This window comes from Cnephaeus nilssonii (assembly GCF_951640355.1).
Source record: "Cnephaeus nilssonii genome assembly, chromosome: 7".
In the NCBI taxonomy this organism is placed as follows: domain Eukaryota; kingdom Metazoa; phylum Chordata; class Mammalia; order Chiroptera; family Vespertilionidae; genus Cnephaeus; species Cnephaeus nilssonii.
The window spans coordinates 85,867,829-85,884,914 of record NC_137078.1 but is presented as its reverse complement, the minus strand read 5'-3'; the positions used below and the strand labels follow the sequence as shown (position 1 = coordinate 85,884,914).

Here is a 17,086-nt window from a genome sequence, read left to right as displayed (position 1 = left end):
CTGAGTTTCCGAGCATGCGCAGGAGGCGTCGTAAGCGCATGCTCCGTGGCGGTGCCGGCCCGGAGGACTCGCGCCAGCGCGGCGCAGCCCCAGTCCGGGCCCGACTGGGGCCATGGCGGCCAGCCTGTGGATGGGCGACGTGAGTGAGGGCGGCTCTCCGCGTCCCACGAGGAGGAATCTTAGCGTCAGCAGGGAGGAAGGGTCTGAAGGGGAGGGGTCCTCGAATCCCAAAAGATGGACGTGAACAGGAAGGGGAGTTCTTTGGGCGGCACAGAAGCGGGTCCCAGCATCCAGGCTTAGGGACTGAGTCTGGGGGGAGGAGTCCTGGGGCCTCGCCGCGAGTCGTGGAGGCGAAAGGGAGGTGCTTCGGGGACTGAGAATGGGAGAACCCCAAGGCTTTTGAAGGGCTCTTTGTTTTTGTTTGTTTAAAGTCTTTTTATTGTTGTTAATCCTCAACGGGGGTATTTTTTCCATTGATTTTTAGAGTGGAAGGAAGGGAGGAAGGGAGAGGGAGAGCTAGAGAGAAACATCCACGTGAGTCGATTGGTTGCCTCCCCCAGGCGGCCCGTGGTGGGCGGGGGCGGGAAGGAACCTGCAACCCCAGCACACACTCTGGATGGGGAATGGTACCCGCCACTGGCCAGGGCAGGGCTCTTGGGTTTTAAGACGGGAGGGGTGGGGTTTCTAAGTCCACGGGGGAGGCTCCCGAGGGTGCAAGTTTAATGGCAAGGGATGGCATTGCAGTTCAGACCGCTCTGCAGGTGAGAACCTGTCCACCCCCACCCCCCACCCCCCGCAGCATGTAGCCAACCCTGAGCTGAGGGGCGGGGGCCCTGGAGCCGGGAGTGCGGAGCCTGCCTGCTGGCCTGAGTCGCTCTGCCCTTGTATTTACACAGCTGGAGCCCTACATGGATGAGAACTTCATCTCCAGAGCCTTTGCCACCATGGGGGAGACCGTGATGAGCGTCAAAATTATCCGAAACCGCCTCACTGGGTAAGTTCTTTCCTTCAACCTGCTCAGTTATTTCTCCCTTAATTATGCGGCAAGTGTCATTTGGGTAAATATAAACATCGCAGAAAGTCTGGGCTTCTCACCGTAATTATAGTTATCCTATATAATAAAAGGCTAGCCCCACCCGGTTTGGCTCAGTGGATAGAGCGTTGGCCTGTGGACTGAAGGGTCCCTGGTTCGAATCCGGTCAAGGACACATGCCTGGGTTGCGGGCTTGATCCCCAGTGAGGAGGGATAAACAGGAGCCAGCCGATCAATGATTCTCTCTCATCATTGATGTTTCCTTGTGCCCTTTACTGGAATCGAACCTGGGACCCTTTAGTCCATAGGCCGACACTCTATCCACTGAGACAAACCAGCTAGGGCATGTTATGTATATTTAACCACAATTCTTAAAAAAAAAAAAAAAAAAAAAGACCTGGCTGGTGTGCTCACTAGTTAGAGCGTCTGCACAGACAGGGTCTCAGGTTCTATTCCTGATCAGGGCACATCCTGGGTTACAGGTTATGTCTCGCTCACATTTATGTTTCTCTCAATATGCCCCACTCCTTCCTCTCTCTGAAAATCAATAAAAACATGTCCTCCAGTAAAGATATATATATTTTTTAAAGGATCAAACTACTCCATAGTGACAACATGAATGAATCTCAAAGGCATTATGCTATATGAAAGAAGCCTTACTGTATGATTCCACTAATTGAAAATTCTAGAATATACAAAATTCATCTGTGGTAGAAATAACTCAGGATCTGGAAGATTTGTGCATTTCATTGCATATAAACCAAGAGAGAAAAAAAACCTGTAAATGATAATTGAACTCTAGGTAACACTATGCATGTTAAAGTCATTGAGGCAAGTACACCAATATCTGCAACTTACTTTGAAATGTATCAAGAAAATAAGAATGAGCCCTGGCTGGTTTGGCTCAGTGGATAGAGGGTCGGCCTGCGGACTGAGGGGTCCCAGGTTCGATTCCAGCAAAGGGCACATGCCTGGGTTGCGGGCTCAATCCCCAGTGGGGGATGTGCAGGAGGCAGCCGGTCAATGATTCTCTCTCATCATTGATGTTTCTATCTCTCTCTCCCTCTCCCTCTCTGAAATCAATAAAATATATTAAAGAAAAAAAAATAAGAATGATACATGGGTAGAAGAATAGATAGTTGGATAAAATAGTATAATAAAATATTCATTTGTAGGTGATCCATATGTGAATGATTGCTATGGAGTTATTTCAGTTTTTTGTTTTTTTAAATATATTTTATTGATTTTTCACAGAGAGGAAGGGAGAGGGATAGAGAGTTAGAAACATCGAAGAGAGAGAGACATCGACCAGCTGCCTCCTGCACACCTCCCACTGGGGATGTGCCCGCAACCAATGTACATGCCCTTGACCGGAATCAAACCCGGGACCTTCCAGTCCGCAGACCGATGCTCTATCCACTGAGCCAAACCAGTTTCGGCTTATTTCAGTTTTTATGTTGGGAATTTGTCATAATATAATGTTGGGTAAAGGATGTAATCACATTATCCTGAATTCAAACCCAACCCAGCTGTGTGTTTTACAACGTATTGTATAATTCTGTTAAGTTTCAGTCTTCTTGTCTAAATGGGTGTAGTGCGCCCTGGCCGGTTTGGCTCAGTTGATAAGAGCGTCGGCCTTCAGAATGAAGGGTCCCAGGTTCGATTCCGGTCAAGGACATGGACCTTGGTTGCAGGCACATCCCCAGTAGGGGGTGTTGCAGGAGGCAGCTGATCGATGTTTCCCTCTCATTGATGTTTCTAACTCTCTATCCCTCTCCCTTCCTCTCTGAAAAAAATCAATAAAATATATTTTAAAAAAACAACAACAAAAAAACGTTTTAAGCCCTAGCCAGTTTGGCTTAGTGGATCACCAGCATTATCTGTAATAACAAAAAGAGAGGAAACAACCTGTGTGTCTTTCGACAGGGGATTGATTAAGTAACTTTATGTGGGAGCTTTAGTATCTCTAAGTAAAACTAGATCCAGCCTGAAGTCTGTTCTTGAGCTAAAAATGACTTTTATCCTCTTAAAGGGTTGTTAAATAAAATAAAAAAGAATATGCAACAGATATGGCCTACAAAGCCTAAAATATTTTTAAATATATATATTTTATTGATTTTTACAGAGAGGGATAGAGAGTTAGAAACATCGATGAGAGAGAAACATCAATCAGCTGCCTCCTGCACACCCCGTACCGGGGAATGTGCCCACAACCAAGGTACATGCCCTTGAGCGGAATCGAACCTGGGACCTTTCAGTCCTCAGGCCGACGCTCTAGCCACTGAGCCAAACCGGTTAGGGCTGGGAACTGCATCTTTAACCATTCTCTCTGTTTTCTTTCTTTCCAGAATTCCAGCTGGTTACTGTTTTGTAGAATTTGCAGATTTGGCCACAGCCGAGAAGTGTTTGCATAAAATTAATGGGAAACCCCTTCCAGGAGCCACACCTGTAAGGACACTTAGATAATGATGATGTTGCCATTTTTATTGTTATCAGTAACTATCATTTATTGAATCCCTACTATATATTATATTATTTTATTTGATTCTGTAACAACCCTGAGGAGTAGGCATTGTCATCTTTGACAGCCTGGGAAACTGAAGCTCAGGGAAGTGCGATAACTTGCCCAAGGCAAAACAGGTAGTGAGTGGCAATGCCAGGATGCAGAATGAAGATTGGTTGACCCTGAAATCCACGCCCTTTCCACTCTGCACCTCTGCCTCTCTTCATGGAAGACTTGAAACTAGACCTCTTGCCTGAGTGAGAAAGTAGAACAGGCTGGCAGTAGTGAGGACACATTTCAAGAGAGTTACATTTTGCTCTTCCCACAGTTACTTAGCTTCCAGCTGCACCAAGCTGGCACACGGGGGCTCATAGAACCATGGAGCTGGCAGTGCCCTTAGCGGTCATCCGTGCAACCCCCTCATTTTATACAGGAGAAAAAGCTGAGGCTTAGAGAGGGGGAGATGTTTTGGCAAGGTAATTTATTTCAGTTTTTTTCAAATATTGTTTGACTCTTAAAACACCTTTCTCTGTTTTAGTTGGTTTGTTTTTAAATTTCCAGGCAAAACGTTTTAAACTGAACTATGCTACTTATGGGAAACAACCAGATAACAGGTAAGTACAGAGTAGCCCCGACCTAGCTTCAAGCCCCAGGAAATGTCTAGAGAGAGACAAGATGTGTCACTGTGCAGGTCACTACCAAAGAGGAGGATGGGAGTTGAGTTTGGCTCCACTTTGCCTCCCTCCTGAAGGAGGGCGCCTTACTGTTATGCTTCATGTTGAGGCCTGTGCCTTCCACCCCATTACTCCCACAGTGTTGAGGTTTGATTCCATAATAATTGATCTGTTGTAGAAATATATTTTTTTAAATATTTTTTTATTGATTTTTAGAGAGAGGAAGGGAGAGGGATAGAGAGATCAAAACATCGTTGAGAGAGGAAGTTCATCAATTGGCTGCCTCCTGCACGGCCCCCACTGGGGATGGAGCCCACAACCTGGGCACGTGCTCTGACTGGGAATCGAACTGGCGACCTTTTGGTTCCTGGGTCGACGACGCTCAACCGCTAAGCCACACCAGCCGGGCATATAGCAGTATAATTTGATTCAGCATTTCAGGTTGCTGTGTGAAAACTTTAAAACAATGTATCAAAATCTTTAGAAAGATGTGTACCCACTGACCTCCATAATTCTGCTTTTCTGAATTTATTCATCATGTGGGTAAGATTAGCCTCAAAGGTATTAATTGAAATATTATGTATAGTGGGCAAAATTGGGGGAAAACCAAGTCTAATAATAGGGAAGTGGTTTAAATTATAATACATTCATTAGTAGAAGTGCGATATATCCATTAATAAGTCATGTTGTAGCAGAATAATGACATGTCAAGATGTTGGCTGAGTTAAAAATGAAAAAATACTATTCAGAAAAAAAAGTGGTCTTCTACAGAAAAAGTTTGATGACCCTTATTCTAAAATTTGGGAGATTGCATTTAGCTAGGTTTTAAGGTGTTTAGTAGATAATATCCAGTTCTCATTCTCTCTGTGTTTCACCATTTAAGTTAAAAGTATGCAGTGACACCCTGGCTGGTTTGGTTCAGTTGTTAGAGTGTTGGCCCTCACACTGAAGGATCTCGGGTTCGATTACTAGTCAAGGGCACGCACCTGCTTGGGGCGTGTGCGGGAGGCAACCTATGGATGTGTCTCACACATTGATGTTTCTTTCTCCCCACACCTTCCTTCCATTCTTACCTAAAAGCAATGGAAAAATACCCTCAGGTAAGGTTTTTTTAAAAGGCAATGACTGCAGAACATCTAGTTTTATATTTTGAGTACCTCTGACCTCAACCTCCATCTGCACTCATGTAATCCTTGAAGCCAGACGGCCTTTGTGCAGTGGATGGATGGAGGACTTGGGTGGAGCAGGGGACTACCTCCATACCTCTTCGGCCAGGACTGCCAAGTGAAACAAATTAGGACCTGGTTAAGGACGCACCAGATGTGTCATGCCCTGAAAAGGCTCAGAAAGGGTTTACCTAGAATGGGCCAAAAGAAGTTGTCAGAACAAAGGTCTTTGTGTCTGAATCTCATTCTCTCCTCTCAGCCCTGAGTACTCCCTCTTTGTGGGAGACCTGACCCCAGACGTGGATGACGGCATGCTGTATGAATTCTTCGTCAAAGTCTACCCCTCCTGCCGGGGAGGCAAGGTGGTTTTGGACCAGACAGGCGTGTCTAAGTAAGACCTCCCGTGTTACTGACGCTCGCCCTGTTAGTGTCAGCATTTGTCTCATAGGTGAGGTGTTAGAGAAAGGCCATGCAGCGTGGTAGTTAAGCACACAGGTTCTGGAGCCAAGCTGCCGGGGTTGGAATCCGGGCTCCAGTACCGGCCAGGTATAAGGAGACAGTTACTGAACCTCTGACCCCGTTTCCTCATCTCTGAAACGGGACTGATTCATAGTGTCTGCTCACAGGGCAATGTAAGGATTAAATGAGGTGATATAAAGCAGTGGGAAATGCTGTATAGGTGTTTGTATTTTATTATTTTTACTTCAAAAGTAGAAAAACCTCAAAAAACACTCATTTTTTGGAGTCTGAGAGACTTGGATTTGAATCCCATTTCTACTATGACTTTGGGCAGATTGGTAAACCTTTCTGAACTTTGGTTCCCTCTTCAGTAAATGTGGATACTACATCAAATTGTTGGACCGTTCAATGAGATAACCCTGGAAAAATGCTCAGCACAGTGTCTGGGAGGTAGTGTTCATTAGATATTAGCTATCATTCATCTATTCCCCCTAGGAGAATATGAGTTCAGGAGATCAAGAACCTTGTCTGCTTATGACTACCAAGACCTAGTGCATACAGACAGACTCAGTAAATATTCGCTGAAGAAACCATTACTACTGCTGTTACCTTAATGAAAGTAACATTTCCTAGTAGATTGGGAGGGAAGCTACTGTTTGGGCAGGAGACTCATCAGTGAAAGTAGGGAGAATGGTGAACTGAGAGTGGGGATTCCTATAGATCTCAGGATCCTCCAGTGCTTGAATCTCACATTGCTCTGCGACATGCCTCCCGCATGGGGCTCTCATTCCTGCCCACATAGTTTGATGGACTCTATCCCTTTCAGCCCCTTTTCCATTCTCAGACTTTACCTTCATCTCATTTGTGATCTGTATATCGTGTGTGTTGTTTTTCCTGCAGGGGCTATGGTTTTGTGAAGTTCACAGATGAACTGGAACAGAAGCGAGCCCTGACGGAGTGCCAGGGAGCAGTAGGCCTGGGCTCTAAACCAGTGCGGCTGAGTGTGGCAATCCCTAAAGCGTGAGTCCGCCCTGACAGGGAAGGTATGGGGCCTCTGGACTGACCCCACCTGGATACTCCTCAGCTGTTCGTTGATCATCACATGCTGGATGGGAGGCTACAGAGATTCAGTTCAGCTCACAAATAAGGAATGCCTGAACTCGCCAGGCTGTTTGCTGGGTGTTGGAGATGAATGAGCATAACCCTCCAGGAGCCTATGGTTGGGGGAGAGCTGTGACTGGGAAGACAGATACAGTCAGACATTGCTGATAGCAGTGCCGGAGAAGCAGTTCGGTACCACATACGTAATGCCCCCCTCTTTGCCCAGTAGTGCCACTGTTAGACATCGATCCAGAGATTAAGAATTGAACAGAAGGAAAAATTTATACCCAATTTTAAGCTTATTTAAATCAATGAAACCTACAAACCTGTGACTGTCCCATGCTATGGGAATGGCTGAGGATTAATGATCCAAACACTCTATAGACCGGTGTATACATCACTATTGTACCTGTCATGCTCGGTAGAAAACAACTCCAAGCAGCTTTCTCACTCAGATGTAAGACAGCTTTTTTCTGCATAGAATCTTCCATCCTTTGGTCAAAGCAGTGATTGTCTATATTAAGGGGCAATTTTTGTCCCCCAGCGGCCATTGGCAACATCTGGAGACAACTTTAATTGTTACAACTCAGAGGGTGCTACTGGCATCTAATGAATAGATGCTCTAAACATCCAGTGATGCACAGGACAACCCCCACATCAAACACTTACCTGCTCACCTCCCTCTGCCAAAAGTCAGTAACGCCAAGACTGAGAAACTTTCAAAAGTACGAGATTGGCTGCTGCTTTAGGGTGGGACTTCCAAATGATCGTGTTTTTTAAAGCAGCAAAAGATTTGGAGGTTCCTTATAGCTACTTGTGTTTTTAATACAGAGAAGATCAACCTGAGTGATTTCTCCCCCAAAGTGTTATTTTTTCTAAACTCTATTGTAGATATAAAAACATTAAAGAAGCTATTTAAACGAAAGAAATTTCCTCATTACCCTAAAATACTAATTATAATTTCTGAGTTTGTATCCAGGCTCCTCCATAGTTATGCATGACATACACATACATACACACACTACATATGAGTCAGTTTACTTACTGTAGATTTATTTCTTTGTTCATTTCACAATAACAGTGCTCTTTTCCCCCTACTTTACTCAGTACACATTCACTTTTCCACATACTAGTAGTTGCCTAATCATCATTATATTTTTAACTGCAGGTAATTCTTTTGATTGTATATTCTGACAAAGTCCCTTCTGCAGAGAGGTTACATTGTTATATCTAGTTCTTCATTGAATGTTGCTGTCAGTATTTGGTGCCTGTTTCCAGGGGGAGGTCCTCAAGCAGTAGGAATTGAGGGAGATGAGAGTTCCCTTTGAGAGCTAGACTGTAAGAGCTGAGTGTGGCGAGACCGCACCTGCGGTACCTGAACCTGGCAGAGGGTGGTGGGCCTTGGAAGCACCCATGGAAGGGGAGTTACGGAGACAAAATATTGTCAGTTTTCGCCTGGCCCTGGGCAGGGAGAGGGAGTCCATGCTGTTTGTCATCATCGAGCCACCCCGTCAGGAGGTGATCAGATGTGGAGTCTCTCAAACTGCTCTGGCTGAGTCCTGCTCACCACGCAGACATTGAACTTGCAAGGAACTTGGGAAGAGCTCATTCAGACGAGCATTTTGTGGTTTCTGTGATGGGGATTTCTATGGTGGTTCAACTCCTGCTTATGACTTGGCTTCTTCTTCAGTTTCACTCCGAGATAGAATGCACCAATCATGAGCACGTCCCACGTCCCACGTCCCACACTATGTGACTGTTATAATTTTCCTTATAAACCAGCCTTGGCCTCCTGCGTGTGTTTGTTGTACACCTATGATAGACTCTGGCCCATCGAGTACAATGGCTCTGGAGGAACATTGTCATGTCTTCAGTTATGTTCTTTCATTCCTGTCAGCTGGGACCTCATACCTCAGGCCTTTTTCAGAAACCTACTCACATGTACTTCTTTATGTTTTTGAGAGCAGTGGGTCCTTTGCAGACTTGACATTGTCTTTGGTTAGCAACTGGGGCAGCTGTACAATCAGAATAAGAAAGCTTTCCCCTGACCCTGGGCCTCAGCCCTGACTGGCAAATGCAGGATGTAGGACTTGAGTCTATCAGGCCAGCTGCTGTATGTAATGGTGTGGCGTTAGCATGAACCTTGGAGTTACATTCGGCTCTAGTTGTGGGCGTGGTTTTGAGTAAATCACTTAACCTTTCAGACTCGGTAGTCTCATCTGTATGTTAATAAGTGTTATAGGAATGTTTGCTCACATTTGTTTATTTTTGGTTCTTTCTTCACAGTAGTCGTGTGAAGCCCGTGGAATATAGTCAGATGTACAGTTACAGCTACAACCAGTATTACCAGCAGTACCAGAACTACTACGCTCAGTGGGGCTATGACCAGAATACAGGCAGCTACAGCTACAGTTATCCCCAGTATGGCTATACCCAGAGCACCATGCAGGTAACCATGATTCGGCAAGTCTGCTCTCTTGGGTTTTGTCATCCTTTAGAGACATGGGTCATTCTCCAGGATGGGATTGATAAGGACGGGGGCTTGGGCTTCAGAAAAAAAATGGGGAAAGATGGAGCCACCTAGTTGCTCTTGTTAAAAATAAGCCATCCTTGTTATGGCCAGGATCCTTCTCACCCAACCTCTCTGTCTCTTGACAGACATATGAAGAAGTTGGAGATGATGCTTTGGAAGGTAAGAAAGGAGCCCATCACTTATTCCCTCTGTCAGCCATAATGCAGTGATTGCTTTGTGGCTGGCACTGTGCCTTCAGCTAGATGCTGAAGGAATGCATGGTGAATTCTGCCTTGAGGAACTTATATTCTAACTAGAGGCCCGGTGCACAAATTCGTGCACAGGTGGGGTCCTCAAGGTGGCCTGCGGAGATTGGGCCCCAGCCTCGCAGCCCTGCCAGGCACCCTGCCTTGTCTTGCCGCTGCCCTTTTACCTGTTCCACCATCCTGCTGTGGTCCTGCTCTCGTCAGGGCCCATTGGTGCCAGCAGCTCCTCCACTGCTGCCTGCTGCCAGCACCATGTCACTGATGCCTGCCATGTCTGCCCCCTGTTGGTCAGCACACGTCATAGCGAGCGGTCGAACTCCTGGTCAAATGACCACCTGAGGGGAAAATTTGCATATTAGGCTTTTATTATATAGGATGAGAGAGCCGGTGTATACATAATTGCAGTAAGAAGTGTGTGTATCAGCCTAGGCCAGGTAACTAAGTTGGTTAGATCATCATCTTGATGTGCCAAGTTTGCAGGTTCAATCCCTGGTCAGGGCACTTACAAGAATCAATGAATGGCCCTGGCCAGTGTTGCTCAGTTGGTTGGGCATCGTCCCATGCACAAAAAGGTTGTTGGTTTGATTCCCGGTGGGAGGCATGGAGAAGGCAGCTGATCAATGCTTCACTGTCCCATCGATGTTTCTCTCTATCCTTCTTCCTTCCTGTCTTTAAAAGTCGATTAAAAATATTTTTTAATCAATCAATAACAAATAAATAATTAAAATCAGAAGCAAAACTTTAAAAAAAAGTCACTGATTGCAGATGTTAATCACATCTACAAAATACCATCACAGCAACATTAGACTGGTGGCTGACTAAACAATTGGGCATCATAGCCTAGCCAAGTTTATACATAAAATTCAACTATCACACTATTAATAAGTACAAATTAGAATATACCATGTTTCTATAAAAGTTCTTACTATGTTAATATGCTTTAAATCAGTAATTTTACTTGAAAGATTTTATTCCCAATGATAATCATCAGTACAGGTAAATATCCAATACATGATTTGTTAAACAAAATGTATGTTTTAGATGTATGATTCAATTTTGACATATTGTAAAATGATCACTGCACTAAATCTAGTTAAGTCACCTTATAGAGGGTGGGGCAAAAATAGGCTTATGGTTGTTCATATGGGAAGTAATACAGCAGTTAATAAATAATAATACAAGCCCTGGCCAGTGTGGCTCAGTTGGTTGGGGGTCATCCTGTGGGTTGCAGGTTTGATTCCAGGTCAGGGCACATGCCCCGGTTGTGGGCTTGACCCCCAGTGCGGGGCTTGCAGGAGGCAGCCAATCGATGTTTTTCTACCTTCCTCTCTCTAAATATCAATAAACGATTCTTTCAAAAAATAATAATATAAAAAATACAATACAAAAAATAATAAGAATAAACTTTTGCATACTCACAACTTGTAAACCTACTTTTACCCCAGCCTGTATAATTATAGGTGACCCAGCACCATTTGTTGAAAAACTGTTCTTTACCCTTTGAATTGTCTTTGCTACGCTTGTTGAAAAGCAGTTTACTATAAATGTATAGGTTTAGTTTGGGGCTCTTAACCCTAGTCAGTTGATCCATATGTTTATCCTTAAACTACTGCTGGTCTTTCTTACTGTAGCTTTGCAGTAAGTTTTGAAATGGGGAAGCGTGAGTCCTTGAACTTTGTTCTTCTTAAAGATTGTTTTGGCTAGTCTGGATTCCTTGCATTTCCATAGAAATTTTATGATCAGTTGGTCATTTTCTGCAAAACAAACAAACAAAAACAGCTGCAGCTATAGATCAATTTGGAGAATTTTTCCATCTTTATAAAATCATTTTTCAATCCAAGTACATGGGATGTCTTTCTGTTTATTAGGTATTCTTTAATTTTCCAGTTCGTTTTTAAATGTGTTTTAATCAATGTGTGTGTGCATTTTAAACCAACACAGACTAAAAATATAAAATGTTATCAGTCATAGTAATTAAACATTATTTTGAACTTTTATTGTGAAAGATAACACATACGTGGAAAAGTACATAAAGCAGCCCTGGCTGGTGTGGCTCATTTGGTTGAGCATCGTCCTGTGCACCAAAAGGTTGCTGGTTCAATTCTTGGTCAGGGCACATGCCCAGGTTTTGGGTTTGGTTCTGTCGGGGTGCCTCGTACAGGAGATAACCAATCAATGTTTCTCTCTCTCCCTCTCCCTTCCTCTCTAAAACCAATAAAAACATAGTTAAAAAAAGAAAGAAAAGTACATAAAGCAAACGTATAGTTTAACTTGTAGTCATGAAGCAGTTGCCCATGAGACCCGAATTCCAGTGAAGTAGAATGTTGCCAGCCTCCAGAAGCCATCCTTCCCCCAATCACAACCCACAGCTTCTTGTAGTGACCACTTTTCCCTTCTCTTTATAGTTTTATCACTAGGTATCACTAAAGAATATGGTTTTGTTTTGCAGGCTTTGTATAATACAGTCATACTGAATGTACTACTGTCTTCTTTCATTCAATACTCATGCAAGTTTAGACTCAAGTTGTGTGCAGCCAAGGTTCTTTTTTTTTTTTTTTTTGGTGTTTTTTTACTGATTTTGGAAACATTGATGTGAGAAACATCGATCGGTTGCTTCCCGTATGTACCCTGATACACACCCCGACCGGGGATCGAACACACAACCTGGGTAGGTACTCTAACTGGAAATCTAACTGGCAACCTTTCAGTCCATAAGACAATACTCAACTGAGCCACATTGGCCAGGGCAAGGTTCATTTTCAATGGCATATAATATTCATTCTCTTTTAAGACTAGTGCTTTGGACTTAGTAAATTTGGATCAGTTTCCAAGCTCAAAATTGAAACAACCGCACCAGAAAATCCAGGGCACATGATTTTCAGCTAAATATAGGTGTTACTTTTAATAAATGTGTACTATTATTTGAGTACTAACTACACCTTACATTATCCTATTTTCATCCTCACAGGAACCCTGCAAGGCACTTGTCTCAGCCCCTGAGTTAGGAGGGAACTCTGGCACAGATAGGGAACTTGCCCTAGGAAACAGAGGTCCTGGGGACAGGGAGCTGAACCCGTCTCGTGGTCTTGTGGCTCCGGAATACTTTCTCCCCTGGGTGCTCCCTAAATACATGCTTGGTTCTGTTCCAGACCCCATGCCACAGCTGGACGTGACCGAGGCCAACAAGGAGTTCATGGAGCAGAGTGAGGAGCTGTACGATGCACTGATGGATTGTCACTGGCAGCCCCTGGACACAGTGTCTTCAGAGATCCCTGCTGTGATGTAGCCAAGACAGAGGACAAGCCAGAATGGAGGACTATGTGAGGGAGAAAAGACTTCTTTAAAAACAATTCAAGAACTTTCACCTTTTGGGAAATGTTTTGTACGATTTTAATAATCAGGTTTCCTAAGATTACGACTATTACTGCGACACTGCTGCCTTTATTTGATGTAGCCATTGGAGTTTGGAAACCAAGGGACCAATGAAGAGGGTTGGACAAGGTTCCCATCTGTCTTCGAACAATAATCATTTATCCAGTAGTTATCTACTCCTGGAGGGAACAGTTTGGAATTATCATTTTAAAAATTTAGAGAAGAGGGGAGAGGGAGAAACTTTGGTTACCTCCTATTCACACCCTGATCTGGACTGAACCCCTAACCTGGGCACGTGCCCTGACTGGGAATTGAACCTGTGACATGGGACGACACTCAACCAAGCCAGACAGACCAAGGCTGGAATTACTAACCAAAGTAGAATTATAAACCATATGAATCAGTATAGCCAGGGACCCTTCTCAGGTGACACCTAAGTCCTTAAGTTCTCTGGGATCAGAATATATGAATTACCTGCTGTATATTAAGTGAGCAATTTAAGCACTGCCAACATTGGCTTCAAATGTGGCCACTTAGTCAAATTTCCGGAGGGAAGGGAGTGTCTGCCTAGTCCAGGGTATAAAAGGAAGTAATGGGAGTCAGCTAAAATGCATGACCTTCCTCACATTATCCAAATGAATCAGGAAAGCCCCTTTTCCAACTTATATTGTCATGTGGTACACAGGACCTGAAGTCTGGGTCTATGCTAGAAATCTGCTTCAGATTTTAGTTTTGTGCCAGAGTAATTTGGGGGGTGGCAAGTTAAGGGGATAAAATTTGAGTTAAAGTGCCTATACCACAGAAAGCCTTCAAAGATCCAATCTTAGGCTCAGCAAAGGAGAATATCCAATTGCAATTATGGAACTGATCATATTGGCCCTTCTGAGAGGTCAGACTTTTTTACATAAAGACTGAGACTATGAATTAACTTGGGTCTTTAATATTTAGATAGGAAAAAAAACAAACCAGAATTGTGTGTGACATAAAGAAAATGACATACTTCCAAGGTCTTTGGTTACTTATACACCAGCATTCAAAAACACGACCAGTCCCGTTTCCACCTAAAATAACCTGTTAGGAGAATTTCCTGGGGCTGAGCCCAAAGAAAGAAGCCGACAACTTCATTACATCAAGAATTTATTAAGGGAACGTAGCACACAAGACAATCCATGCTGCAGGGCGGGGGATAAGGAACCAGCCCCACAATAAGGGGTGGGCCAAGAAAGGCCTATTTCAAAAACCAGCAGGCCTCGGAGCGTGGAGGAGCCGAGGAGATTTTTGTCACGTAGAACAGTCTCACAAACTTGTCTTGTAGCTTGCCTCTTACTGTAGAGCTCTCCTGTGAAGGAAGTATAAGCCAGTGTGTTAGTACTACCCCAATTAATCAATGCCACCCAGGCCCTTTCTTAAGTAAGAACTGGTCTCAGTCCCATATCCGCATTTATCATCCATAGATGTCCACTCAGATTAGGTTTCATCCCAGACCAGTCATGGCACGACTTGTTTACACCCGATCTACCTTCCCCTCTCCCGGAGGAGAGGGGGTAAGATTGTGGTTTAAGGTCACCCCAAATGAGGATCTTCACAGCAATCAGTTCTTGCTGCCCCAAGTTCAGGGCCGTTTCCTCTGCTACACTCTACTCTCACAGCAGAATGTGCTCTTGAGCTTTGGGGTGGGCAAACCTAACAGACCAAACCATTCTGTAAACACTTATTTCTGGTCCCTGGCCATGAGCAGCTATAATAGATATAGCACACAAGGCAGGCCACATGTAAATGATGTCAGGTAGCTGTTCAACTTACCCAGCTCTGTAGATCCTTAATTATAAACGAAGACAGCTTACTGGTAACAGATCTAAAAAAAAAAAAAAGGATGATACTTTTAAGACAGTACACCAACTGCCCAGATTCACATCCATCCATCCTCCCTTTATCTCATTTTACAGGAAAGGATGGAACAAGTTCAAAGCAAATTCAACCTTGTTTGAAACCAGCCCACAGACTACAAGCACTGTGAGGCCAACTTCACTGTTACTTTTCCTCCTCTACGACCACCAAGATCGGTGTTCAGATCCGATGGGAAAGGCAACCGGAGGGTCAGGTTGTTTTCAACATCTAACTTTACCTTATTCTAAAACACAGGAGCAGCAACAAGCTGGTATCCTCAGCTATGTCATTATCAGACGCTGCCAGGAAACATGGAGGCAATCTACAAGAAAAAAGTGGGAGAGCTCTAAATCAAAAAGTTGATTCAATACATCCACCTGCATGGACCCAAACCCAGGTCCGGAGATATAGGAAAGGCGAGTGGCAGCTGCAGGTATTATGCTCACCTGAGCTGTCAAAGTCTCTCCAGGTTGCTCTTGCATGCAGTTGGAGAGCCTATGGCTACAACCAGCCACAGCCCTTGGGAACATGCACTGACCCACCAGGCAGCTCTCAAATTAACCTTTTGCACGGTTAGCATCGGTAGCAACTCGAGAAAAAAGCAAGCGAGTGCAAAGGGTTAAGTCTCCACAAGAAACCTACCAGGTCCTGCAGTGGTTGTGTCCATCACTGCCATGGCTCCAGAGTGCTCACCCAGCAGAATCAACTCGAACCATCCTGCAATCTTCATCTGGCACAGCTAAGACAAGAACAGAAATTGTCCTGAATGAGCTTTCTTGGTCTGCAGAATCATAAAGGTTTAACTGGCCTTTGATCCTGGTACTAACGCCTTAAACTTTTGAGGGCAATGACCTAAAGTATGGCCTAGATCTGTGCTGCTTGCCACTGGATTTCCCCGTATTGATGTCTAAACCACTCCCATTTGCCCCCCAATACTATCTTGGTTGGCCTCAACAAGCTACTTCTCAAAAGCCTTACTGTTAATTCTATATGCAAGTCCCTATCACAGCAATATTCAACCTTTCCATCTCATGGTAAGACTAAACCATCTTGGGGAAAAGAGACCAGTGCCCCCGACTAGCCAGGTATTGCATTGTTTTAAAAATTCTTGCCACACCGGTCGGAAATCGCTGCACTATCAACATTTCTGCTGGCCTCTGGAGACATGTCAACTTTAATAAAGGTCTGTTTATGTGAGAAACGGCGGATACAATGAGCATTGTCTTTTCCTGAAATGTTGCAGATCGGTTACAGCAAACAGAACGGCGACCGTCAAGGAAAACTGTCACTCTGGGCTCCTTTTTGACCGCAGCAGCTACGTGGAAGCAGCTGCAGCTTCGATAAGGGCCACTGTGTCGCACAGGAGAACCCAGCCGCTGCTCAGCCCCCAGGCCATTGGGTCCTGTGCATCATTACCGCCTCCTGACACTCACCGTCCTGGGGCCAGAAGAACAGCCGCCCTTGTAGGTCCTCCTTACCACTGAGAACGTGCATGACTATAACCCACCCTCCAGAACATGTGACCTCCGTACCAGGTGTGGTGCAGCCATGTAATGAAGGTGAAGTCCCTTGCCCAAGGTCACCCAGCAGATGCAGGTTCAATTCAAAGTCTGGCTGACGCCACGCGGCCTCCCCCAAATTAAATCACTTGAGGCTCAGGACTGCCGCGCGCCCGGCGGCCTGCCCGCGCTCCTCACCTGTCACACCGGGGCGCAGGGCCGCGGACTCCGGCGGGAGAAGGGCGCGCCTCGCACGGGCCTCGGCCCCTCTCCCTGCGCATGCGGCCTCCGTGCCCTGAAGGACCCCGGCCCAGCAGGCGGGGAGGCCCGGCTCCTCCAGTCCGCACTGAACATCCTGCAGCCTCGGGGGGCAGTGCAGGTGAGTGCGGGGCCGCTGGCGACGGGACTAGGAGCGGAGGGTGGGGGAGTGGAGGAGGGACGTGGGCGGCAGCAGGCGAGCTCCCTACAGCACAAACCTCCCGGAGCGCGGCGGTCGGAGAAAGGACGGCCGGGTGCCGGGCGGGAGTATATATAGGCCCCGCCGCTCGCGGCTGCGGCTGCGCCTGACGAGTGGAGCAGCGCGCCGCGCGGACCGCTGGGAGTTAGAGTCCGGC

At 45.4% G+C, this 17,086-nt stretch overlaps 1 protein-coding gene and 1 long non-coding RNA gene across 5 annotated transcripts; one reads left to right on the top strand and one right to left on the bottom strand.

The window, feature by feature from the left end:
- The first annotated feature begins 42 nt into the window (after window positions 1–42).
- Window positions 43–13,294, top strand: TRNAU1AP (tRNA selenocysteine 1 associated protein 1). 3 transcript variants are annotated; one of them, XM_079778347.1, is made up of 9 exons: window positions 43–139; window positions 897–994; window positions 3,382–3,481; window positions 4,098–4,150; window positions 5,636–5,767; window positions 6,736–6,855; window positions 9,223–9,385; window positions 9,595–9,628; window positions 12,864–13,260. In XM_079778347.1, exons 1-9 carry the CDS (start codon window positions 113–115, stop codon window positions 12,998–13,000), a joined length of 864 nt encoding a protein of 287 aa, XP_079634473.1. In that variant the 5' UTR covers window positions 43–112; the 3' UTR covers window positions 13,001–13,260. The 3 variants fall into 3 exon arrangements, with proteins under 3 accessions (XP_079634473.1, XP_079634472.1, XP_079634471.1); XM_079778346.1 differs by lacking the exon at window positions 43–139 and adding an exon at window positions 153–761 and having other exon boundaries at window positions 9,226–9,385; window positions 12,864–13,294; XM_079778345.1 differs by lacking the exon at window positions 43–139 and adding an exon at window positions 159–761.
- Window positions 13,295–14,211: 917 nt separating this feature from the next.
- Window positions 14,212–16,958, bottom strand: LOC307103807. 2 transcript variants are annotated; one of them, XR_013813841.1, is made up of 5 exons: window positions 16,506–16,958; window positions 15,616–15,712; window positions 15,212–15,295; window positions 14,890–14,941; window positions 14,212–14,425 (listed from the first exon to the last, which is right to left on the bottom strand). It is a non-coding gene; the product is annotated as an uncharacterized lncRNA (long non-coding RNA). The 2 variants fall into 2 exon arrangements; XR_013813842.1 differs by having other exon boundaries at window positions 14,217–14,425; window positions 16,671–16,958.
- Between the last annotated feature and the right edge of the window lie 128 nt (window positions 16,959–17,086).

Coding starts and splice junctions, on each gene's coding strand:
- TRNAU1AP (XM_079778345.1), top strand. CDS start 723: ATGGCAAGGGATGGCATTGCAGTTCAGACCGCTCTGCAG. Junction 3,482..4,097: donor CCCTTCCAGGAGCCACACCT/GTAAGGACACTT, acceptor TTAAATTTCCAG/GCAAAACGTTTTAAACTGAA. Junction 9,629..12,863: donor TGGAGATGATGCTTTGGAAG/GTAAGAAAGGAG, acceptor GTTCTGTTCCAG/ACCCCATGCCACAGCTGGAC.